The sequence below is a fragment of the Bactrocera tryoni genome, chromosome 3 (genome assembly GCF_016617805.1).
Source record: "Bactrocera tryoni isolate S06 chromosome 3, CSIRO_BtryS06_freeze2, whole genome shotgun sequence".
Taxonomy (NCBI): domain Eukaryota; kingdom Metazoa; phylum Arthropoda; class Insecta; order Diptera; family Tephritidae; genus Bactrocera; species Bactrocera tryoni.
Genome location: NC_052501.1, coordinates 80,463,297 through 80,490,299, shown reverse-complemented (window position 1 = coordinate 80,490,299; position 27,003 = coordinate 80,463,297). Strand labels below are relative to the sequence as shown.

At 39.4% G+C, this 27,003-nt stretch overlaps 1 protein-coding gene across 1 annotated transcript in view; it reads left to right on the top strand.

Moving 5' to 3' along the window:
• The first annotated feature begins 278 nt into the window (after window positions 1-278).
• LOC120772780 (protein gooseberry-neuro) overlaps window positions 279-27,003 on the top strand; it is an 80,545-nt gene continuing 53,820 nt past the window's right edge. Inside the window, exon 1 of the mRNA XM_040101558.1 lies at window positions 279-438. Coding sequence (XP_039957492.1) covers window positions 423-438 — 16 coding nt within the window. The 5' untranslated portion in view covers window positions 279-422. The remainder of the gene's footprint in view (window positions 439-27,003) is intronic.

The following is a 27,003-nucleotide window of genomic DNA, read 5'->3' as shown; positions in this document are numbered from 1 at the left end:
TGAAGCATCGATAGTGTACCTCTATTTTCTGAAGCCTCTCAAAACTTTTCGAATTCCTCCGAAAAGGATTCTCAGGTGTACACCAAACTATTTTCAGAGGCCATACCTCTGCCAGAAAATAGTTTGGAACACCTATCAATGGGTATGTTCAGTCCTTTGTTCTTACACCTTAGTTGCTTTTTTTAATGGCTGGCAATGCCGTAACCAAAGGCAAAGCGAAGAAGGAGAAACGAAAAAAGGAGAAACAGCTGATCGAACAAAACAAAACGGCAGATTAAAATTAAGTGCACGTTTTGATTCGCTGTTATATGGGGAAACATCTAATTTAAGTTTTATTTTGGGGGGGCGACTAAGTAAACATAAAATTTTTAATACAAATAAGATTTTGTTTATCTGTTTACTAGGTTCAGTATCCTAATTGAATGATCGAGTTACCCGGTAAGTCTTTAACTAAACTATGACACTTTCAATAATTAGTATATAATTAAGAGATTTCGCAAAATGTTTGAGGACTACAAAGAAACCCGTCTACTTCACTCAAACTCTCTTCTGTATCATCTGGGTAACTCTGTGGGTCTGTTGAGGGTCCTCAGTACTTGGTAGGATATTGTTTGAATGGGTGTTTTTGGTCTTTGGAATAATCCAGTAGTTCACAAAACACATTATGGTCACAGTAGATCAAGTTCGCCACCAACGCGGGCTTCTTTAACTTCTGGGTATATATAAGGATCTCTTGAGAGTCCTCAGTTCTTGATAGGTTCTTCTCCTAATGGATGTGTTTGGTCTTCGGAATAATCCAGTAGGTCACAAAAATACTAAGATCGGTATGTTTCAAGAAAATAGTATGGTCAATGGATCTAATGGACGCTATTAGTATCAAAAACCCGACTACAGGTTCTTTTTTAAAACGACAAAGTCTTTAAGGAAATCGAATTTGTTTAGCAAATCCAGTCAATATTTGACGCCTTGAGAGCTACCAACTAAAAAATGAAAAGCATAATCAGTCAGACGAAGGAAACTGTGGATCAAAAGGAGTCTCTATTGAGGGTGAGAAAGTTGTGAAATAGGAACGAAAAGCATTATCAGACAGACGAAGGAGAGTCTGTGTCAGAAGTGGTCTCTATTCTTGGAGAGAGCGCTTTTCCCTGACTTAACCAAAACTCCTTCTCCGGAAAATAATCTTTTTTGGCTACTAGACAATGAGAAAACCGTCCGTAGTTTTTTATGCTTAAAAGTATTTTCCAGAAATCCGTTAATTTTTGCACCGGACTTTTAAACCACCCCTTCTTTTGTGTATCCGTTTCCCTTTCGAGCTCCTTCGAATCGCTAAAACTGTCAGACTGCATGTCTCGCAAATAAACAAACGTCGCACTTCCCGCAAGTGTCCGCAACGCAAGCCAATATTTTCAAAGAACGCGTACATATGTATGTACATTTATCGGATATATAGTACATATGTATGTACCTACACGTATTCCCTGTCAGCGCTGTCCGCCAAGACACCAAAACTCCGCCAGACGCACTGACGACTTGCTTGCCTGGCTTTTACCGTCATTGCAGCCAGCGCGAGCTGACGACAAGGCCAATTTGTTTGCACCAATTTTGCCACAACAAACCCTACACCAACAACAAACAGTAAGCAAGGGCCGACGAGTGCCTTAAAGACTCACCGTCCAGCTCGGCGGCTGGCCGTTGCGTTATAATTTATTTAATGACGCCTTTTTGTTGTGCCTGATCAGCGATCAGCGATCAGCTAGCGATCAACTGCAATCGGCGATCGCACAGTTCGCTCGTTCACCACCAAGCAGTGGCAGGCGACAGCGGCGGCATCGTTCAATGCTGATGATTTCTGCCACAGTTGTTGAGTAATTTTCGTTTTTATTATTTTGCTGTTTCCTTAAGTATTCCATCAGCGCGGTGGGATCGAATGCTGTCAGTGGGATGTTGATGCAAATTTATGATCTACATTTGCTGCCTTGCAATGCTGCGTTTGTGCGCTGTGGCCTGGTGTTGGCGGTGTCTTGCAGTTGGCGGCTGTCGGTGTGTTTTGTTTGATACTTTTTTCTTCTGAGTTTTTACTTCTGATCTCCGTTCAATAGCAATAATCATAAAATGTTGTAAATGCATTTTTAAATAGTGCGATTAAAATAAAATATTGCTGCGTTTTTGACGTTTGGGCGAAAGGAGTTCAATTTTGTGTGGAAAAGTTGCTTTCGAACTCTTTTGAGGAATATGTAAGTATAACTTGGTTGCGCGGCGAAGTAAGGCAGAAAAATGTAGCTGGTGCTGGCTTTTTTTAATATCATGAGCTAAGGATTCTCTTGTATTCAAAACTTTTTAAGCAACCCCACAAGTCGGTGAGCATTGCTTCGTTCGTTTTTCCAAATGAACTCTGAATTTTTAATAAGGAGACTTTATCTTAGTTTTGTTAGAATATTGTACTAATTGGCCCCTTATAGGTTAAATTCGCAGTTAGAATTAACTTTTCTGGCTTATTATTTCAATAAATGTCGATATTTCAGCCCAAAACCTTTGAAGGTTTTGAGTTTTTATCAGCGTAGTCTCTTCTTAAAATAGGGACTGAACTGAAAAATCTCATCAAATCAACAAAGTTATTTTGTTGAATTTTTCTATTACGTTTTAAATGAATTGAAATTACCTGTCTTATCTCCGATTCTCAAAACAGTTGGGTCTAGGTAAGCGGCTCGGACCACGATTTGTACTCGGTCTTCGTTTTTATTATTTTTCTGGCTTTAAGGGGCTATACCAGTGTGACACTTTCAAAAAAAAAAATTTTTTTTTGCTTTTTTCCGTAGCTTATATATTCGAAAATATCCTGTGAAATCGGCGAGGTCGTATTTTAAATAGTTTTTGAATGGCAGCGTTCTAAATAGCGACCGCTCAGAGGTGCAAACATATATAAGTGAAACTTTAAACGCGTTTTTCTCGAAACGACATTTTTCAAATTTGCTGACATTATAACTCAACGAGAAATTAACCGATCGACTTCAAATTAAACTGGATATAGTTGAATACATTTGCTATACAATAGACTACGATCTTTTTGATTGGCTGAAAATTGTCAATTTGGCATTAAAAAAACGACAATTTTTTCGTAAAAAACGATTTTTTTTTCAAAATGGCGCCATTTTCTTAATTTTTGATATTTTTCAAAGATCGTAGTCCATTGTATAGAAAATTATTTAAGTTTAATAAACATTTTGAATTTTTTTGTTTCAGCTACTCAATCGACCGGAATCATGCCAGCAGTTGAGGCACTTTTTTTTTTTTGGCATTTCCGCAGACAGCACATTACTTCGTTATTTTTCAATATTTTTGTAAAATTTTTTTTAATATAGCTAAAAATATACTTTATTACGTCCATAGAACGTCGAAACATTCAATCTAGTACTTTCTTTTAAAAAAATTCACGAAAATCGCCTAATTTTTCATGCGTCACACTGGTATAGCCCCTTAAAATGGCAGGCATAACACATTTCCGAATTCGCACAAATTTAGCCACTGACTATCTGTCAGAAGTGGCCTGGCTATTGACCCAAATAAAACATAGATGTTTTTACCTGTATTTATTAGGATATCAAAATACCGGATTCACCATAGCGTGAATGGGAAAAATCCGCCTAGAACCTGTAGATACATTAAAGTATTTAGCGCCGTCCTAGAAAAGAGGGTTTCATAGAAGTCTAATATTGAGGATAGAGCAAAGAAGAAGAAGAAAGTCCTCTGGATCTACGATACCTTAGTCAAGGCCCATATGTTGTATGGGGTCTTTGTGTGACGAAGGGCTCTAGAAAATACCACATATGCATGGAAACTCGAGATCATTCAACGGACGGCGCTCATCAGCATGCAGGATGTACTAAGGGTCAGTCCAACCATGGAACCTCATATCCTTCAACATATAGTGGCCATCTACACATATCGGTGGAACGTGTATGGCCGCGAATTAATATCAGATTCAGAGAATCTGGGTTTCTAAATGAAAATCTGTCTGAATATTCGGAACTACTGGTACCTTTTGAGTCATGCAGTCGCCAAACCGAACTCCAGGGCTTTTTCTCTGTCCACACACCGCTAGGTAATTGTGGGCGGTTACCATCCTTTGGAGGTGAGGGGCTGATTTTATTGCTCCTTTACGGATGGGTCAATGCTGGGAACTATGGTTGATGGATGGTCATATTATCAAAAACTCTCTATCAAGTTCAGTTTGAGACTTCTCGACTATTTGAGTGTTTTTTAAGAAGAGGTTGCTGCGAGAGGTTGAGGTTGCACCTGCCGATTTACACGTCCGGAGGGGTTATAACAGGTCATTATCGAGCAAAGAATTAGTCTCAAATTTTGTATTTATAACCAAATTTCGGAATCGTTGAAAATGTTGTAAAAGACTAACGGCGATTAAATTTTATCAAAAACACAAGAATACGTGTGATACAAAAACTTCAAAGACGGCCGAGAAATCGCTGAAGATATGCCTGGTTCTAGACGAGCTCTTCAATTGATGGAAATATTACAACTCGTGCTCGAAAATCATCAAGCAAGCGTTAGACAGATAGCAGGAGAGTTCAACATCTTTCGCGAGTCCATTCGAATGATTTTGGCGGATATTTTGGACATGCTAAAACGCGTTCTGGTTCAACTCGTATCGATAAAGCTGCATTTTTTTCGAAAAGAGTACCCTAAGCAGATCTCTTTAGGCATGTTGATCGTGCGAACTCCGACGCTACATTCATGGAGAGCATTATAAGTTTCAGCACTTTCTATAACTGCCGATGAGTAATGGGTTTATGAGTTTGATATGCAACCACGTCAACATTCATCGGAATGGAGGGAAAAAACGAGCCTACGCTAGAAAAACGACGCAAAAGCCGCTCAAAAATCAAAGTGATTCTCTCTTTTTTTGATATTCGTGGTTTGGTATATCATGAATTTGTTCCGGAGGGATAGACGTTCAGTAAGGATTTCTATTTGGCCTTATTGAGGCGCACCATCACATCGAGCTACGATTACGATCGAATTTAAAGCCGAAAACGCAATGAAACCGTTTTTAGTCGATCGTAGGCATAAAAAAAATCGCTGAAGGAGCTGAAGGCCATCCCAAAAGATGCTTATAAATTTTGTTTCGAGGACTGGAAAAATCGTTGGCATAAGTGTATTACATCTGATGGGGATTACTTTGAAGGCGACGAAATGAAAATTGATGAATAATGAAATATTTTGCGCTTTGTTTATAATTTCCGGGTGCTTTTTGTATACAATAAACTGATTCCTTGAAATTCATACGTGTCTATAACCGCTCAAAGCGACACATTTATGTTAATTGCTTCCTCAGTCAGTCGCCCTGTCTTCCCTTCGTCTTTGTTGAGAGAGTTATTTAGGTTAATGGAACGTGGTAATAATTCTAAAATCATAATGCTCAACAAGTTATGCTCTTGATTGGTTTACACAGTCAATAAATGAGCAACATAAATGTTATGTGCATTAAGCATTTAATTGAGCTATTAAGTTTAGGGAAATCAACACAGTAATTTAGACCACAGTGTATAATCGCCGGCAGCAGAGGCAGCTGCTTGCCAAGCAAATATTTAGCTGCCATAAGCATGTATGAGTGTCACATTAAGGACACACACAAACTTAGATACACATATATATATATATATTTGCAATATATATATGGATATATTCACACTGCCAATTTAAGGACACTGTGCAACACATCGCAATGTCACGGCAACAAACAATTAACACCAGAACCACAAAATGAGTAGCAAACAACGCTTGTAAAGCAAAGCATGCATGCCACAGCACACACACACGCAGGTAGGACATGCTAACGGCATTTAAGATATTTTGGACCACCTACATGCCACCCCCACAGGCACTAATAGGCATAAATAGTTGGCCGAATTTACATCTCGTGACGACAAATGAGCGCAAACAAGCGCTGCTACAACAAAAACTGAAAACAAAAACAAATAACAACAACAACAGTCGAAATATGGGCCAAAGGACGCAAAAACTGCCAGTTGGTCACAGCATGTGCGGGCATTGCAACGCAGCAGCATGCAACACAAGCGGCCGTTGTATGAGCCGCTAGGACAGTTATGTTGTCGCCTGATTATGCCGCAACGAATCATACAGTTCCGCTATGTTTAGCTGTCATTTGTGCGAAAATTGAGTCAAGCGTTGCTGGATGGTGCGAAAGAAGGCGGTCTAAAAAGTTGTTGTTTTTGTTTTTTCGTGCACTGTATTGCTGCACTTTGTAGTGTGTTGTGTTGTTGTTGCACGGCTAGTGACATCCCGGCGCGTCCTTGCCACCCAGTAGTACATTCACAGGCATTTGTTTGCAACTGTTGCAAGCAACCTGCTGTTCCAGCGCTGACTGTGCGTTCTTCCGTCACTTGGCTGCGCTGCTGGTGAATGCGCGTACGTATGTCTGCTTGTATGTGTGAGTGTGTGTGGCAAATCGATGAAGACATCAAACTGCGCGTTGTGATCGATTGGCAACGCATTTTATTCCATTGCTTCACATTCTCAACGCGCACATGTTGTTGTTGTCGTATCAACTGGCAATGATAGTCAAAAGTCAAATACGCACACACACACACACACACACACACAAGTACACAAGCAGCATCGCAGTGTCCTGCCGTGTTGGCGTTGCCAATTCGATTTCGTAGCGCTTCAGCTGGCAGCAGCGGCGCGCACCTGCGCCCGACGCGATCACCTTCGATCCGCAGCTGAATCGGAATCGGAACCCCTCGCAACGGTGGCTGTGCGCGTAGCTACCAAAATTATCCGTTTGCATGTGTGTGTTGCTTGGCGAATTTAATTAAATCCGTTTTGCGTTGAGCACCGAAGTCTCGCTTGTTGCTGTTGTTCTTGTGTTTATTTACCTTATAATTCGCTGGTGATCAGCTTGGTGATCTGCCTGTTAGTTGTTTGTGTTGTGCGAAGTAGGTGGACGCGGTTTGGTGCTATTGGTTTTGCTTCGTTAGCTACAAAATTGAGAGGTTCGAGCGAAATTAGCAGAAGATTAGGTTATAATTATGGCGTAGAAATGCATTAGCTACTCTAATTAGCTGCTAGGTGTTAGGCGGTTTTGTGCGGAAATAGGTTATACGCCTTGTAGTTAAGTCGGAACTTTCAGCTTAATGAGCGCACAGTTCACGACACTGACTTTCACCGCTATCTGCTTGTTACCTGAAGAAACGTTTTAATTCGGGTTCGTGTTACACGAGGACACGCCGATTTATGTGCCGTTCTGAATTCAATGGTCGGCGTTTTCGAGATTTGGATGCCATGGCTAAAAAGTTTAAACTCTTTATCTTGATTTTCATCCGAATATTTTGAAGAATTTCTTTAAGGGGTTGTACACTCGAGTTCTATCAAATATCTCGTTCTGTCCAAAACAAAAAAATATGCTGAATAGAACACACTGTGAGCACGGCTTCCAAAGCACTTCGAATGTCGTACTCCTACTTAAGAGCCATTGCCCCAAAGTGGTGCTTACGGCCCCATAAAAACCATGCATCCCATACTAAAATATGTAAATTGCGGTGGTATGATGGATGACATTATCGAAAAAGTGCCGTATTAAACTCCTAGAACTGGTGCAATGCCCTGCTTGCTAGAGATTACCGGTGCAATGAAAACTACTTCAACTAAGAGTCTGAAGGCTATCCTTTATATTCAGTGTATATGTGTATGAGGCAATGCTTAGCACAAGCTGGCTTTTAGGCCATTGGAGTCAGACGCCGCGGCATCATTGTTAAATAACACGATATAAATTGGCGCTGCAAGTCAGAAAGGAAAACCCATAAGGGAATACATAAACACAACATTTTCATTCCCCAATAGAGAAGACCGTTGATTCGGTTCTATGATTGGCAGTTCCAACGGCTAAATTTACATATTCACCGGCAGATCAAATGATGAAATAGGAACAAGAGCGTGATTCCTCTGTAGTAAACCATAAACAGTAGATGGTTTCATACGAAAGGACTAAATTAAGTCTTTCTGGTGGAAACTGTGGGCATAACAGATGACGCCAAGTGGGTATCTGCTTTAATCAGCAAGTCCATGAACCGTATAGTGGAAAACCAGCAGCCATTCAGGAGTAGTAGTGCCAATACTAAGTCACACTGCGTTAAGTTATGCCAGCAAACAATAACTGAACTCTCAGGTAGCTCGTTTAACATCATCCGTGTACCGGTTATATAAAAATAGAAGGAAGTGAAAAGGTAGGCGAAATGGCCCTTTAGGGAGTAGCTGGAGATACAATACACCTAAGTAGTCCCAGGCCATTCTACTCCTTCATGAGTTGATTGGAGCATTGTGCCCTAGAGCATCACTTTAAACCAAACAGCTCCTAAAAGATAGTTAAATAAATTGTAGAGGTCATCACTAGGCACCTAACCTTAAGGACTCAACTTCAAAAAAGTGAGAAAAGTGGAGTTGGCTGAGTGCAGAGCATGTGTGGAGTATGATGAGATGCTTATCTATGCGAATACCCAGCCTTCAGCCGTGTGAGACAGAACAGATTCCACGGCTCCCAATGCTTCAGCTTAAGATATAGGAAAAATTTGTATATCACACGCGAGCACAATGCTTCAGGGTGTAAAAAATCTGCTACTGAGCTTGCGTATAGCTTTCAAATCGTCTTGTGATGAAAGGCAGCTCTACACATTTTAAAATAGTCAATGTAATACCAGCTGTTGATATCAAAAAAAGGAATAATCAGCTTACAAATGCCAAGATCTGCAAAGAAAACTTTTCTTTTCTTTATATATATTTAGAATTCTGATGTAGCATTGTCATAATTCGCCTGCTGAGAGATTAAAGAATGAAGGAAGTATCAGCTTCGATACTTTGATCTTAAATGACCTAGGGTATACTTTTTGCAGAGAATCCTGCTGGATTCCAAGAAATATACATCGGGTTCGTGGCAGAGTTGGGTACTCGCAGAAGAGGTGTAGACCCGTTTTCTTTCTTATTTTTTGTTGTTATTGTGTATTTAGCTCCCTTTTGACCGTATCCTCCCGTAGTTCTTCAGTAGAACCTTACAAGCCTTCCCTATACTTACTACTTCCGCTTGGAAGTTGCTAGTTGAGTTTGGTAGACGGGTAGAGAGCGAAAGCTATCAAGATCAACGAAGTATTTCATTTCAGATTCGTCAACATACACAGATTAAGATAGTCTTCTCCTTCCCTACTTAACTACTTTGAAGATTATCGCTTTCAAATGTTGGCCGCGGACGGTCGCCATTGGCGGTTACGTTCTCATCGGCATCATTTTTGAAGAAATACGAACCGATGATTCCACCGGCCCACAAACCACACCAAACTGTTGTGGTTTTCTGCATGGAATTTGGCGTTTGAACTTCTTGGAACTTTTCAAGAGAACATAGGGCAAAGCGTTGTCGCTTAGGAAGGTCGAGCAGCTGCAGTTCTTGCAAAGGCTGTATTTTTGATACGACTTACGCGTGATCTGTCAAAAAAAGCCATTGAAAAAGTACTTGGATCACCCATTAGAACCATATTCATTAATCATCATTAAACTATGATCTTATTTAGCTGGATTTTCATAACGGTTTCTCGAACGAAGCATTGAAAGTATTTTAATTAAAATCAATTGTAATAACAAAATTAATTAACTGATAAATTTATTAGGTCTGCAAATTTTGAATTTTTACATATTTGAAGTACTTACTTAGAACAACAAATACATAAAAATAGACATCCGCACATCTCAGCTTACTTGGCTCTTGAAAGAAATTTGCTGGAACAATATTGTTAAGTAATTTCTTGAAAGTAATCGTGTGAAATTGCCATTAACCCTTTACTCAATTCCCGGCTATTTATACCGTTAAGCTGCTACTTTTCTACCCACACATGCACACATACATACGTACATACAATCGTAATTATGCAAAGAGTGAATAATTCAGCAGAATTATGGAATTGAGCAATGCATTTACCGCCATATTTGCATGCATGTGTGTTCTTCGAAGGGCAAGAAGTCTGGTAATCAATCAAACTATGCAGAATCTTAAGCGAAAATTATTGGCAACAAACTCGAAAATTGTGCACAATAAGCAAATACGCGGAATCGGTGGCAAACGGTAGCAGGCGACAAAGGAGAGACAAGGGATACAGGGAGACAGGTATTTTAAATGATTTTCATTGAAAATTTGCAAAACAAATCGGGGAAACAAATATTGAATAATGAAAATAATTTATGCGCTTGACTGTGTGGGTGCATGTATGCACGAGTATATGTGTGTATGAGTGTTTGAGCGCTTTTAGCTGTGTATGTGTGTGTGCTTGAATTCGAGCAGTCAACAAGTGTCCCACACAGATCCATCATCAGACAGATCGATCGCTCTCCATGGACCAGTGCACACAGCAGCAACAACAACAACAAAGTCAAGCACATAATAATGATGACAATGGTGGGCAGCAGTGGACATTTGCGGACATTTGTGGAGAGCGTTTGCCGCTGCTGTGACGATAGAGTTATAAGTGACAGCAAGAATGTGGCAATGCAATTGTTAGGCAAATTTTCACTCCTTCATGGTAAATTTGACGAGCAGCAGCAGCGGCTGCCTTCGCGCTGAAAATTCCTTAAGGACACTGAATGATCTCGCTTTGTATGTATGTATGCTGGCCTGTTGGTGGGTACGTGCAACAATAAATGAAACAATAAAATGTGTGCTGGCTACCGGGAAGACGACACCCGCGCACCGGCACCCGCAGGGCTGAGCTACTGCTGCAGCGCGCCAGGATGTCTGGCGGCTAAACGAGCCACCATTGTCTGTGCTCCTACACAAAGTGTTAGGCTTGTAAGGAATGTGCCACTGTATGTGTGCGACGTGTGTGTACAGCAGGATATTAGCTAGTCTTTTACTAACCATTCAGTAGTCGTAAAATCACAAAAAGAGACGACTTGTGCATATTTTACTGACACTTGACAAGGCAAGCAACTGTGTCAAGCGATCATAAATGCAACTTATGTGAATATGTAATATAAGTGGTTGGGTAAAGGTATAAATACTGCAGAGATGTGAAAAATTATAGTTTCTGAAAGATTTGTAACTTGGTGGCAACTAGTTCTCTTGGGACTAGTATAGGACTAGTTGGTAACGGTGTGGTTGTTTTTATTTTTGTGTAATAATTTCAGTACATATTAAGGAAATTGAGATGTTAATGAAAAATTTTTGTTTTAGAGAGATTTGCAACTTGGTAGTAACTAGTTCCGTTGAGTCTAGTTACGGACTAGTTGAAAAAGATGTTCTTAATTTTATATTTGTGTGAGAACTTCAGTAGCTACTAAGCCTTTTTACTTTATTTTTCACGCATTAAAAATGTACTCGCAATTACGAAATTCCAAAAATTTTAAAAATCTATGGCCTTTGTATAAACGAGAACTTGTCTCTCGGTTTTTGAGATATTCATCTGAAATTTTGCACACGTACTTTTCTTCCTATGTAGTTGCTCATTTAATGAAACCATCGATATCGGATTACTAGAACATATAGCTGCCGTACAAACTGAACGATCTCATAAGAAAAACTTTTTTATTTAAAAATATATCTTCTTGAAACTTGGCAGCATGATTACCCATATAATCTCGGAATATATGGATCGAATTGGACTACTATAACCTATAGCTGCCATACAAACTGATCGAATCAAGCCCTTATATGAAAAACTTGTTTGTTTGAGAAGATATCCGCACGAAATTTGGTACGGATTATTATCCAAGTCATGGATATAATCTCCGAAGGTCTGGTTCTAGTCGGACTACTATAGCTTATAGCTTCCGTACAAACCGATCGATCAAAATCAAATTCTTCTATGTAAGTTTTTCAATTGTAATGGGTATATAGCAAGGGCATAAGGGGATAGCTGCGATCCAACCGAAGTTATCGTTTTTTTTATAATTTTGGAGCATCTGCAATAATTTAGCACTAAAAATAGTCCACCGATCTCGGACGAACCTTGAATTTTCGAGCTAAAAGACTGGAGCAATAGATCACATCAGAGCGGATCCGCTTAAAATATATATACAATAGCAAGCAACCTTCGATATAAAAAATAATGTTGAGACCTCATAACTCTTCGCGGTAATCGTGCTCACACAATCCTCTCTTTTTATACGATTCTCCATCATTTCCTCTCTTTGAGTTATGAAATTCATCTAATGATCTTCAGTTGAGCTGCGGTAGAAGACTTTCTCTGTGCTCACACATTCCCTCTTTATATACGATCCTCCATCATATCCTCTCTTTGAGGTGTGATCTTCGATCATTTTCTCTGAAATTTTGAAAGCAACTTGTTGAAGTACTTTAACTCTTGCTTAGTTAAGAATCATCAGTTTTCTAGCTCGAGTTAATTTCGTCGTTGGCCATCAGGAAAATCAAGAGCTTCCCATTTCTCGAAGTATACAGAAGTGTTTTCCAGTCAACTTTAGTATTAGGAGAAAGCCACAAGAATGCGTGAGCGTCTACGCATCTCAAAAAAGGATGATACTTCCTAATCTATTCAATTTCTTACAGGGTTATTTCTAACTCGAAACTTAGAAATCTGCTGACAGTTTTGAGAAGTCCAACTCACACCAAAGTGCGAAATATTGGAAACTCTGATGCGAGCTGTGACTTCTAATGAAAACTGGCGACACACAAGAAAATCGTCACAGCTCCTTATACTAAAAATTCTTGTGAACGTGTTATTGCCGCTCAATTTTATGGCCATGCGTAAAGTCCAACCGGCCAATAAAGAGTAGCCACTTGCCGACTTGCGCTCACATTTGATTTTCCAGCAATAAAATGAAATAAAGGCGATTTTTAACGACCCTGAAACTATGTGGCATGCACATTCATAGTTTAAAGTTCACAAATATGTGCCAAGCCGCTACTGACACCCGCCTCGTTAGCTGTCAAGTTGACGCTGTCGATTGGTGGCGTTGTTTGCTGTCAGCGCTTTATGACAGCTCTAAATCACTTTATGCTGCTTTTTATGCTGAAATATTAATATGAACACTGCTTTCAGTATGTTGCCAACATAAATGAGCCGAAATGCGATCGCTTTATGTAAAAGTTAGCACCTCATTTGAGTAAATGCTCATAAATACAAGCAACTGTCGAAACTAAGTGGTTGATGGTAAAAAAGGGAAGAATGTTTTCTTCAGCATTTAGTTCTAAAAAATAAAATAATGTTTCCTCCAACATTTTGCTCTAAAAAAACACCAGAACAATCGCGTGCTGCCGTTCACTCAGCGCTACTCACTCTTCATCCTCAGCGCTGCGCTGAGCCTCGCTGATCGACACCATGTGATCTTCGTTTTTATAACCTGCTTGTGTTCTTTATTGAATATTTTATTTTATGCTCACTAAATTGGGGGCTTTGTGTAGCTTCTATTTAACTCAGCTTGCGTTTAGTGCTTCCTTCTCTTTGTTTGCATTTTTTGTAGAATTGTCATATTTATGTGCGATCATTGTATCGTCGATTAAGCGGTCTTGTTTATCGACAAGTTTACGGCCGCTGAAATGATGATTGTAAATTTGAAAATCGGCGGGTGTTGACTTTTAAGTGCTGTCTTCACAGTATTATGGTTCGAAATGTTGTAGGAGGTTTCCGCGTAAGGATGTGTGAATTTATAGTAATTTTGTGTTTGAATTTTTGGAGCATGTTTTGGGTATACGATTTGAGTATTCGAGTGTTGATGTGACAGATGTTTAATAAATAAAGAAATATTCTTGCTTATGGTTTCTTTAGATAAAAACGATACACATTTGTTTTTCTAGAAGTATTTTTAAGCTTAGAGGTCTAGTCTTTTGAGGTTCCAGGCTTTTCTTTTATCTTCTGTATCTACATACTACTTCTTGTTGAACCGACAAGAAGACTCAGGTTGTTTTCTGCTAAATTTCAACAAGTGTGAAGAGATCCAAATTTGACCTAGATCTATTTTTCACCAGCATTAAATTGAAAGCTTGTTATGGGTTTCTAAGCTTTACAAAACCAAACCCTTTAATGTATGTAAGGGAGTCTTGTAGTAGAGCTATCTGATTGGATTTTCAACACGAAAATGAAATATATATGAATTTAAAGGCTGAAGGGGTTATACTATACAGTTTTCCGTCGAAACTATTTAAACTTTCTGATCAGTGGCGGATCCAGAATTTCCGAAATGACTGTTATTTGGAAGAGAATTTTGTGACAGCAGATGTTGATAAAAATATGGAATAGTATTATTATTTTTGTGTAGAGCAGGTTGCTTCCAAGTTGGTGCATCCTGAATAACGCTAATTGACCTGCCTTCACAGCAATAAAACTCCTGGACGACTTAGCTTTGGAAATGGATTATGAGTAGCATCAGCTCTATAGCATTTTGGTAGAGGCCTGTGCTGATGGTTGCGGCATTCTGACACCTGTGTATAATAGAGTGACACTTATCAGAAATAGCTGACGGGCTTATGTCGCAACCGTCCCTGTCAAGTTAAAACTCTGGCAGGCCTCAGAGTACGTTCTACCTGTGGTCGTTAAGTTGGCTTGATAAGTGTAAGTTGAGCGGATTCCTTCCTAGCGCTGGCCGGCTATGAACATATAGCCCCATAAGGGCGTGCGTCGCCTTGGCCTTGTTACCGAAAAAAAATTGGGACAATTCAAGGCGACTATCTTTTCAAAGGACGATAAAAGCTCTAAGTGGGGACCCAGTTTGCATGGAAAAGAATTGAAAATACATAGACTCTGACAGAAAGGCGACGATGGGAAGTGAGTGAAGGAAGTGATGCTCAGATCTGTCCCGGGTGGTAGTGCTGCTCCTGGAGCGACGAAACCGTTGCTGGCGAAATGCAGTAACAAGACCGATACCCTGGTAGGAAGTTTTACATAAGAGCCTTCAAAAGCGGCCAAATCGCCAGCACTAAGACCGGGCGCAACTGAAGCTTAACCAGCGTTTAAGCGACAAATGTAGTATGAGGGAGAAGCCTCCCTCGCTAAAAAAGCTGGCTCAATAGATCTTGGCGTGTTCGACCGCAGTAGATGGTGCCCATCCCCCTGAGGAATGTAAGAGAGTGATTCGGTCATCTTCTCAGTCTTCCTAAAAGTGGTCAGAGGAAACCCTGGGCTACCCCCAAAGTTTGAGAGTGTCAGATGACACCATGGGCTTCATTAGATCATCAAATGTGTCAGATTGCAGAAGTTTGGTTGCAAGCTGAACCTTCCGTGGCGATAGAGCCAGAGAAAATCCTTAATTATTATAACCCTTCTCTACCTTCGCATGACTGGAGGGTAATAAGGCTGGATAGAACAGAGGAACCATATCGGCAAGCGCTGATTCTGATAAATGCTGAGTCCATCCGTCCTCTCAGTGAAACCAAGGAAGCCATGAGCTATTGGTTTGAAAGAATGGTCCTTAGGAGACTGCCGACAGATGGCAAAGTAGATGGCGCTCAGGCTACAGATGCGGTAGGTACGATAGAAGGAGATGGTCAAATGACCATGGAGATCGGCTCGAACCTTTCGGAGACGCTTATTCCAAAGGCAGGTAGTGGTCAGGAAACGGAGTGCAGACGGTTCTGCATTCGAAACTTCAATAAGTGATGAGCTGATGTTTGCTTTGTAGATATTCAACGGCTTTTCTGTATACGCTTTCAGAATCTCAGAGACTTTAAATGATTGAAAAAGTTTTTATCATGAAGTTATTGGACGAATATTAGGAGAATTCGGTAGGACGATCCAAAGAGAGCGCTCTAAGGGTGCCATATGTTATATTATTAACTATTTTTTGAGAGTAAATGCCTTCAACTGCCCACAAGTCAAGGTGCTGGATCCCGCAATGAACGACAGCGCGAGCGAAATGCCGAACAAAAAGTACAACAAAGCCAACAAACGATTACTCATCGCGAACGCAGTGTTAAATGATCTGCCTTTTTGCAAAGGCAATAAGCACAACTAATTGCAACATATGCACACATACACACACACACATGTTAGAGGAAAGTAATAGTCACATACCAAACGTTATTAACTGACATACAAGAGAACAACAAAACTAATCATTAAACATCTAATGCATCTAATGAAATTTCGTACACCTGGTGCCGCTAGACCACACAATTCTCCAGTACAAACAATACTTTTGCCACATTGTAAAACTACAAAATTTACAATAACTACAACAGCAACAAAAACAACGAATTCAATATTACTATCAATTAACAAAAGCGCAAACGGCAAAAGGACATCAAAGTAATAATGTAAAAAAATTAAGCGTGAACTTTACGCATATTAAGAGGGGCACGCATGCGCAGTGGCAAACGAGCGCACAAACACAGGGCAATGCAGCTCTTATACATATATGAGTGTGTGTGTGTGTGTTAACACTGATAATCTGTCTGATCTACGCACACATAGACATATATATATATATATATATATATATATATATATATATGTAAATATATATAAACCGCTGTAAAGAATTTCTAAGTCCTACGGAGCTGGCTTTCCGCGCGCCACTATGCTCTACTGCCGACGGATTGACTCGGACTGTGCGAGCTCAGCTGTCAACTAGATTGTTTAGCGTCGGCGGCAATAATTTTTACTTAACTGTTTTTTTATAAATATTTTATTGTTTTTTTTATTATTTATTGTACTCTTAACAGGCTCCATTAATTTTGACGGGGTTGAGGGTATTATAACCCTCGGTTTTTGAGATATCACGCTGAAATTTCGCAATTGTTGTTTTCTCTTCTAGCAGTTAGCTATATGTCGAAATCGTTAATATCGGACCACTATAGCATATAGCTGCCATACAAACTGAACGATCGGAATCATGTGCTTGTATGGAAAACTTTTTTGTTTGACGAGATATCATTCCGAAATTTTGCATAAATTGTTTTCCAAGACAAAGCTCTAACTTTGGAACAAATTGTTTGGATCGGATCACCATAGCATATAGCTGCCATGCAAACAGATCCATCAAAACCAAGTTCTTGTAAGGAAAACTTTTTTATTTTACAAGATAACATCCTGAAATTTCGTAATGCTTATTATCGTAGACAAAGCTATGATTTGCTAAGAAATTGTTAAGATCGGTTAACTAAAGCATATAGCTGCCATACAAACAGGCCGATTAAACCCGAGTCTTTATCTGGGAAACTCTTTAGTTTGATGAGATATCTTCACGAAATTTAGCCAAAATTAGTAACCAAAGCTAAGCTACAATCTTAGAAGAAATGGTTCAGATCGTTTGACTATAGCATGTAGCTGCCATACAAAATGAACGGTCAAAATCAAGATAAATATCATTTTTGCTATAAGAAATGCCTCTGAAAGGGTTATTTTTGCTTCTGTGCAGCCAAATTTAATGGTATTTATTTCAAGCCAAACATAAAATTTCAAATTACTTTTTTTTCCAAATCAAACTAAAAATTTCAAATTACTTTTCCTTCTCCGAAATTTACACTCAAAATTTTCATTCAGTTTTCCCAAAAAATTTAGAAATTTCTCAGCCGCTGTAAATCAGCAGAAAATACTATACTAATGAAGCATATACCAGCACTGGCGTGCAAAATCGTTGTAGTATATGTGAAGTGCTCCACTTTAAAGTCCTCCAAGTTCGTGTCTGTGTGTGAGTGTGTGCGTGTGCGTTGCTCAGTTCACTCAACTACTCATTCATATTCAAAATTCCAATTAATTTTTTGGCCACATTTAATGTGCTTATGACAGTTAGTACGATTAGTATGTCGAATGGTCGATCCGTTTGCCGCAGGATGTGGCATGTCGTTGCTGTTGGCCATTTTGTTGGACGCAGCGGGCAACCACAACTAAATATTTCGTTGACAGGATATGCATAAATGTATGCTCAACTGTCAATGTATGTGCTCTATCCTGAAAGTGTGTCTGTGTGTGTGCTTGTTATTATCATGTGTAATAGCTGTCAATAGGCACATACTTGCTTATGGCCTCCAGCGCGCATGTGCAAATGTAAATAGTTGTTTATACATATGTATATATGAGTATGTGTATGTGTGAGTAGCTTAGTGATTATTAGTTCAATATGTCGCTTAAAGCGTTTACGCTCTTCTAACCATAATTTGCTCAATGACACTTTTCAATTATCGTTCTCACTGAAGCATGCGATTTTCACACATAAATATATGGTCATTCATATACATAATAGTTACCGTTACGCATATAAAAATTTCCATGTATTCTTATCGGAACGTCAATTATTCTAAGTGATTATACTTCTCTAGTGGAGTCCAGCGGAAGTGCAGTAATTTTGTGTTGAGATTAAGGCAATATGTTAAATTTGACCTGACAAAACCTATAATTTTAGTTTATCACTTACTTATATGTATATCGAAGTAATATTTTAATATCTTTAGCTGGCCACCGATATTGAGCCCTATTTTGTTCAAAATATTCTAGTTTGCACACTGTGGTGGGTTTCTTGGTAGGACTTCCGGTAACGTAAAGAGCGACGACGAATCAAACATGCCATGAGAATATTTGTGGGGCACTCACCAGCGTAAGAACGCGTTATCGGATGAGTGAAAGGAAACTCGGGCAAACCAAAAACAGCTTTGATTTTGCAATATTGGATTTTTCGGATACTGGATTTTAAGATTAGTCATCTCAATCAGCTGAAATTAGCGTTCTATTAAAAGTAAGATATTATCATGCTATTCCCCTATCCTTTGAACTATTTGCCTTAAGCTGTATTTATAGTTATTGTTTATCTTTTGCAGTCCTCGAAGGCTCTCGATGGTCGGTGTTGACTTTTTATCACTATTGCTTTTTCTATATAACAATGCTTGAACACATTGCTCACCCTGTATTTTGCATTGATATTAGAGGTTAAATACACAGCTCAGCGCTTGATGAGCTCATCTACTTCATAGGTTATGAGTCGTGACTGTTTTATTGTTTCAAGAACTAAATTTTAAATTTACTAAATCTTAGCCAAATTGGATAAGACTGAATCCGGCATAATCCACGCTGCCGTTTTGATTTGAATTAAACAAAAAACGATTGGCCTGCTCTAAGAAAATAAAGTAAGAGTTCATCAGAGCCATTATGATAAAGTATAAATCATTGAGGGCTCATCTTGAAACACTCATATAGTCGACTGCTGATTACTTTCGGGCCATCTGCTCAGTCACAACGTCTCACATAGCCCAAATACATTGATAAATTCCAATATACCGCTGAGTGCTATTGAGCCGATGTGATCCTTATCCAGAAACATGGATCAAAGGGCTTTAATACGGCGTCTGCATCATCTTCTATCATCAGGTCCGGCTCCATGTCGTAGAACCGGTAATTTTCACAACAAGCTAAGTCCATGTTGAATAAGTGTTGCTTGAGCTTAGAATGGCCAGTGTAAAATGCGGTCAGTAGCCGAAATTTGTTTTTCGAGATGTTGATTACCTTTATAAGCATTGTAACCACCGATTAGCAATTTGGCGTGGCACATGCCTTGGAGTTGTTGCCAACACTTTTCTGCCTACTTTTTCCTTATTTAAAGGGAGGCTTTTTCATGGTATGAGGACCAACATCAATACGCGGTTCTGGTCCTACTATTCTAGTGGAAGCAGCAAAGTGGGTAAGCTCGTCAACCAGTTCATTTCAGGCTATACTCTTTCGATCTGGCATACAGAAAAAAATACACTTAGTTACGACCTGGTGGGCTATTCAGTCGTTATATGCACTCCAGCGCCAGCAACGATATTCTTTCAAATTGATTCTGTACTCACGTCAGTCGGGTCTAAGTAACTGAAGCGGACCCGGATTTTTATTCGGCCAAGGACTGTCAACGGTTCGGAAATTAATTTAGAATTTATTTCTTCCGCTACAACAACAACAGCAACATCTTATCTCATAAGCAGAGTTCACAAGTGCCTATTGGCTATCGCAAAATGTAGCGATACTTTACGATAGCTGCACTGGAGACTTATGTATATAGATATATATATTATAGCAAAGACCTCTGCTTGGAAAATACTCGAAAAACTTCCCATGGGTATGAAGAGTTTGGTCCTGCGACGGCTGTACCAGTTCTCTGCGACATTTTCGAGCCGTCTGTATACTACTTGATTTTATTACCTCTTAATAGTGGGTCAAGCGTGGAGTCATCAGCTTGCTTACAGGGCTGACTTTAAACTTTCTTTGTCAAGTTTATCATTTTGGTAATGCTGTCCTTTGGCAGAAGAGGACGATGTCCAACCAACGGACCAAATAACTTTTTCAATAGCCTTTTTTGACAGATCACGCGTGAGTCGCAGCCGTAGCTTAGAGTGTACACGAAGACCGTGGAGAGTCCATTCGGTGCCGTTCCCAGAAACTCGGATTGACATATGGACCGACTTGACGCATTTCCCAAAATACAGCTTGTGCGGGAACTAAAGCTGCTCGACCTTCCCAAGCGACATCGCTTTGCTTTATGGACTACTTAAAAGTTCCAAGAAGATCCGGCTCAATCTGGGTATAGCTCAATGGGTATGTAAGCGAGCAAAATAGCCAGCACTTGGGACGAAGAACAACCTGAGAACATTCAAGAGCTGCCATTTTATTAGGAAAACACAACGGTTTAGTGTGGTTTGTCAGCTGGTGGAATCATGGGTCCATATTTCTTAAAAAATGTTGCCTGAGAGAACGTAACCGTCAATGGCTCCCGTATCGCGCTATGATAACCAAAATTAAAGCTCGAGATCTCGGCGACATTTGGTTTTAACAAGATGGCGCCACTTCCCATATATCGCATCAATTAAAGGATTTAATGAGAGAACACTTCGGTGAGCAGATAATTTCAAGTTTTGGGCCGGTCGATTGGCCACCCAGATCGTTTGATATCATACCGTTAGGCTTTTTCCTGTGGGGACATGTTAAGTCTAAAGTCAATGCAGACAATTCCGCTTCGATTCATGCCAAATCATCATGGGTGTCATTCGCCACTTATCAGTCGAAATGCTCGAACGAGTCACCGAAAATAGAACTCAACGGATAAACCATCTGAGACGTAGCCGCGGCCAACATTTAAAAGAGATAATTTTTAAGAACTAAATGCTAAAGAGCGTTCTTTCGGAAAACATTCCCCATCAGCTCTGCGTTTTTTCTTCAAAAAAAGTAGAGAAACTCGAAATGGATCACTCTTTATTTGACCTTGCTAAAAAATGTATGTTTAGTCGTACATATGCATATAAATGTTATATTACTGCGCCAAACAGCTCAATGAGAGTTTCAAAAAGGTGGTGGGCGCAATAACCAGTATATAACCGGTATAAATATATGCTGTACTTTAAATAAATTGAATGAATCCTCCATCAAAAATTGAAAAGCAAACAGTAACACACGTGCTGGCCAACAGTATAATAAATAAGTACATATGTATGTACATATGTATATCTACGAGTGTATCTTCATTGTTGTTAAGAGAGATAGCGGCACAGCTAGCCTTCACGCTTTAATTGACTGCAAACGACGTACGACGGTGACGACAAATGTCATGCCTTTGTGCGAATGTCAAATTAAAAGCCAAAATGCAAAACACACACACGCACGCACACATATTTATGGCAAAACACGCATCGGCCGGAAACAAAGCGAAATGCACAGGAGCAGCAACAACGAATCGGCCATTGCGAAAAGTTTTAGTAACACTAATATTGTTGTTGTTGTTGATTTTGGTGTTGTTGATTTTACATTACAAACATTACGCACATGGCAAACGGCAGCTGCTTCGTTAGCGCTCGCATTGAAGCGATCGAATGAAGGACATTACAAGATTACAACCAAAACTCTCTATAAAACAAACATATGTAGTTGTTGTTGTTGTTGATAAATTGTCAACGCATAAAAATACCAACAAGCATGCACGCAGCGCAACAATGGGAATGGCAGAGGAGAACGACCGGTAGGGGAGGGTTGTGCGGGCAAAGTGGGATATCGGCTACAACGGCTACAACAATAAACAATCGGCAACCAATCAACGCTGCCGAAAGCAAATAAACTAGTCGCTATAATTCGCATTGCGTACACCGCTTTACTCGCTAGTTTCTACTACAGTTTATCGGTGGTCCGACTGCTTTTTGCCTTACCAACTGCAGTTAAGTTCGTTGTGAAGCTGAGTAGGCGTGGCTCTTTAGCCATTGCACTCCATTAAACTAGCGCTGATTATCTACAGAAAAGCACTTGAGCAGACTGCGCAAGCACAACAACAATAACATGTCAAGCAACTGCTAATACAATACAATGATATGCTGTGAGCAAATGAGTGGATCAAAAGCTTAAGTAAGCTCGTGCGCTCTCTCACTTAGCATTTTATGCAGTTTTGTGCTGTGTGTCTGTTCGTAATTCTCATTTTCATATTAGAAAGTCGCACCAAAAGCGGAAACGAAACCAATATGAATATATCTTGTTCCCAAAACCCGACTTTCTCTCAGAATTCGCTTCATATCAAAAGCTGGTAGCAAGAGATCTCGTTTTTCTGTTTACTATTTATCGATCTGTCTGCATATGAGAACTTTTTTGTCTTATAAAATCCCATCAAAGAGAGAAAACAATAAAAAATGAAAGCTAGAAGAATATATCTTGATCCAAAACTTGACTTTCTCTTAGAATAAGCTTCATTTTCAAAGCTAGAGCTGTTTTGCTGATTAAATAATTTGGACTATTTGACGGGTCGGTCTGCAACTATGTCGTCTTATAAAATCGCATCAAAGCGAGAAAATAGCTGAAAATGAAAGCGATTTGAATATATCTTGGTCCGAAACTTGACTTTTTCTAGGAATAATAAAGCTTCTTTAATCAACAAAAGCTAGGAGCAATAATTCTCGTATTCCCAGTTAATTAAATGGCGCTGACTCTTTGTTTTCGGTCCTTTCCGCGTTTGAGAACACTATCTGCTCACACTTTAAAGAGTGCTTCATATTCTCCGAAGGTGCCTAACTATAGTTGCGTCCTCGAAATAAAAAAAATAATCCATATTCACAGAAGGAACTAGTATTGGTCTCTAAATTGCACGCTCTATGTCATGTCGAACTTCGAAACAATAAAAAAAATCAATTTTCTTAGCAGGAACTGGTATTGGTCTCTCTATTTCATGGTCGTTGTCATGTTGTACCTCGAAATAAGAAAAAATTATTCATTTTCGTAGAAGAAGATACTAGTTCCATTGGCCTCTTAATTTCCTGCTTGATGGGTTGTCCAACCAATCGTGAATGAACCACTCTACCAAATTGTCTATGAAAACCATTTAATATATGTTAAGAACTAAGTCCCTAAGCGGAATAATTTTGAGGTAAAAAGGTTCTTGAGAGTCTTCGGGTCTACCAGATTCTAAAGAAGGTCCCGGGAAGATATATTTGCACAACGATAAAGGTTGAGGTAAAAATTCTTTGAGAATAATTACTCGAAATGTGAGAGAAGACAAGAGCTTACTGTGCGTGTATGAGAGCGAGAGAGAGAGAGAGAAGTCAATGACAGTTTGCTCAACAAAAGCAGCTTAGACTGGTTTTAAGGGTTCATAAATTGTTTGTTCATAGTTCTAGGGTCTGCCAGGTTCTAACGAAGGTCTCTGGAAGATATTTGCTCGACGGAACATTTTTGAGCTGAAAATTCTTAGAGAATAGTCACTTTAAATGTGAGGAAAAAAGATAGCAAACTGTCTGGGTGTATGATAGAGAGAGAGAGAGAAAGAGAGGGAGTGAAAAAGAGAGAAAGATAGAGAGTAAGAGACAGAAAGACAGAAAGTCAGTGACAGTTTGCTCAACAAAAGCAAAGGGCAACTATGGACTGGCTTTAGAGTTAAAAAATAGTTTCCTGAAACTTTAAGATCCACCAGATGCTAATAACAGTCTTGAGAAGATATATTTGTACAAAATTTCTTGGAAGCAAGAATCTTAACACAAAATGATGCATAAAATAAAATGCCATATTAAATATAAATTATTCTTAAATTAAAAATTTGGTATCGGAAGCGTCCCATTCCTTTCTAGAACTCAAACACATGACTTACGGAAACACACTACTTCAAATAAAAAATAAAATAAAATAAAATTTACTAAGCTAATTTTTAATACAATAAAAATGCATTACCATCCCTGCTTTACAACGTGGTAAAAATATTCCGATCCCTGCTATATTATTTCGTATGACATTTTATAGCCAATGTGCCGCAGCCACAGCACTGTGCGCCACGATAAATGAGCGGCTGTGCAGCGCGCTCTCCAACTAGCACACGCTTAACAACGACGCGCTCACTACCATTTGGCCGCGCCTCACTTTTGATCGTTGCCATTGCTAGCTGCTGTTGTTGCGCGCACACAAACCCAATCGCAAACACAATCGCACACAACAAACCACCACGAACGCTGTGAACGTGAGTATTCTTTTGTTGCTAGTTTTCCTCTCATTAATACAGCGACCGCGACTTTGATATCAAACCGGTTAGTTACAGCTACCCGTTCTCAGACGCGTATGGTTAGTTTTGTTCAGCGCGCAACAACAAATATATTGACCAATTAACAATGGCCCGCCTCCTTGCACACACACGCAAACAAAGCCTGCTTTTATAAATATTGTTGTTGTTGTTGCTTATTGAAATGTGCGCGCCAAGCATTGCTTTAACACCACCACCATCACATGCAACCACAGCAAGCATAACAACAACACGCGCATACTAATGCACCAACTGTATTCAAACCAAAAGCGACGCGGCGATTCGCCAGCGCGGCGTTCTGCTTATTGCCATACATTAGCGCCTGTTTTTGTAGCTTTTGTTTGTTTGTATGTTTTTCCTGCCTATTTGTTGTTGTTTGCTTAATTTTATTTCACATGTATTTGTATTGGGAAACGGCGCGCTTTGTTGTTGTCGTCAGCGTTTTTTGTTCTTTTGTTTTGGCTGCGCCGCGCAAACCAGTTCCGGACTGTGGCTGTTGATCGCGCGCGCGTTTCAACTTTTGCGCGCAACGCGACTTCGTTAATTTATGCTCGCGCGCTCTTTTAGTTGTGTACCGAATGTCGCGCGGCCTGATCGCCCTGCTTGTGACGCGAGTTACTCCATCCAACCCAACGTAAATAGCATTATTTGGCGTATTTTCTTGTGCAACGGCAAACGAATTGGACCGCAAAGCGGGCGTTTAAGACCAGTTCGCCGTTTGTGTGGACTTCCGTCGGATGTTGTGTATTTGTGCAAACGCGCGCGCTCGGCTCCAATAGTACGTGTTTCGGGCGATTGTTATTGTATTACTTTAAAGGGCAGCTGGCGCACCTTTTGAACTGTTTCCGCGTCGCTCCATTAACCAGCGTTTACCGGCGCGGTGAAGCAATGTGTATTAAGGCGCCAAAGTGTTTGACAAATTAACTGATTTTTAACCGATATTTATGTGTGCTTGAAAGTAAATATTTGTATCAAAAATATCAACAAAGTGTGACTAGTAACAGTGAGGATTAATTAGTTGGCGTAGCAAGTAATAAACCCAGTGCAATTTAGACCAAAAACCAAAGTGTTGACTTCATACGAAATACATCAATTTTTTATCGAAGTTTAAGCTATTATATTTTCATATTCATACATATATTTATATATCATATTACACTAAGTTCCTATAAGACCCCTAGTACTATATACTTTGACAAAAATGGATATGACCAGCGCAAATTCGTTAAATATGCGGCCTTTTTTCTCCGGATACCCATTCCAAGGTAAATATTTTATTTATTTGTCATTTTTTTCGTAAAAGAATTCTCAAAAATTCCAACTGCTTCATTGTATTACTCTTTCTCTGAAAATAGTCCAGCCAAACTTAATAGTATTGGGTAGTCGAAAAAGTCTTTTCGTATTTCTAATCAAACTTCAACTTATTTTTTATATTTATAATGAACTTTAATGAAGAAAATATGTACCAATTGCTCGACCACTTTTTGCCATTTTTCCGCTAGAGACATTTATCCACCAGCGTAAAACTTTTCTGGTTTCTCGGCGAAAAACTGCGACAAGTATTTTTCACAGGTTTCTCGTGAAGCCAACCTTACTACATTAAGGGAGTTCTGCATTGACCGAAACAAATGGTAGTCCGATGGTGCAAGGCCAGGGCTATAAGGTGTATCATGCATCAAAACTTCCCAGCCAAGCTCTCACAGTTTTTGCTGAGTCATCAAATTTTTTTTGTGTCTAGCGTTGTTCTGATGGAAGACCTTTTGTTGATCAGTTCTGGCAGTTTTTTTCGATTGCTTGCTTCAATCTCATCAGTTGTTGACAGTAAAATGTAGAATAAATCATTCGACCAGGCTGGATGATTTCTTTTCAGTCCCATCAAACACTCAGCATTTCAGGCGTCAATCCTGGCTTTTCGACCATTTGTTGAGTTTCACCCCGCTTGGACCATGATCTTTTTCGCACATTATTGTCGTATTTGATCCTCTTTTCATCACCTGTTCTCATTCGCTTCAAAAATTTTTCGATTTCATTTCGTTTTAGCAAAGAATCTCAGATGTTAATAGGGTCCATTAAATTTTTCAGAGACAATTCTTGTGGAACCCAATTATCGAGCTTCATATTGTAGCCAGCCTTTTTTAAATGGCTCGGAACCGTTTGGCAATGAATGTTAAGTTTCTTAGCGATGTTATGACTGCTTATGTAATGGTCCTGGTCAATCTTATTTCATAATTTCATCGACTTTTTCAACAATAGGTCGATCAGAGCGATGTGCATCTTTCACATCGAAATTTCCCGAACGGAAGCGAGCGAAAAATTGTTGTGCCACACCAACTGATATAGCAACTTTCAAAATATAGCGAATTTCTTCATTATTTTCACTCATTTTTGAACAGCGACTACCCAATAACTGTTCCCACTTTGGAAGAAAAGCAATCTCTTTGTATACTTTGAGTCAATTTGTCAACAAAACCTAGATTTAATTGATCTACAGAGAATAACTTTCTTTTGGATTCATCTTACTCTTCTATCCTAGAT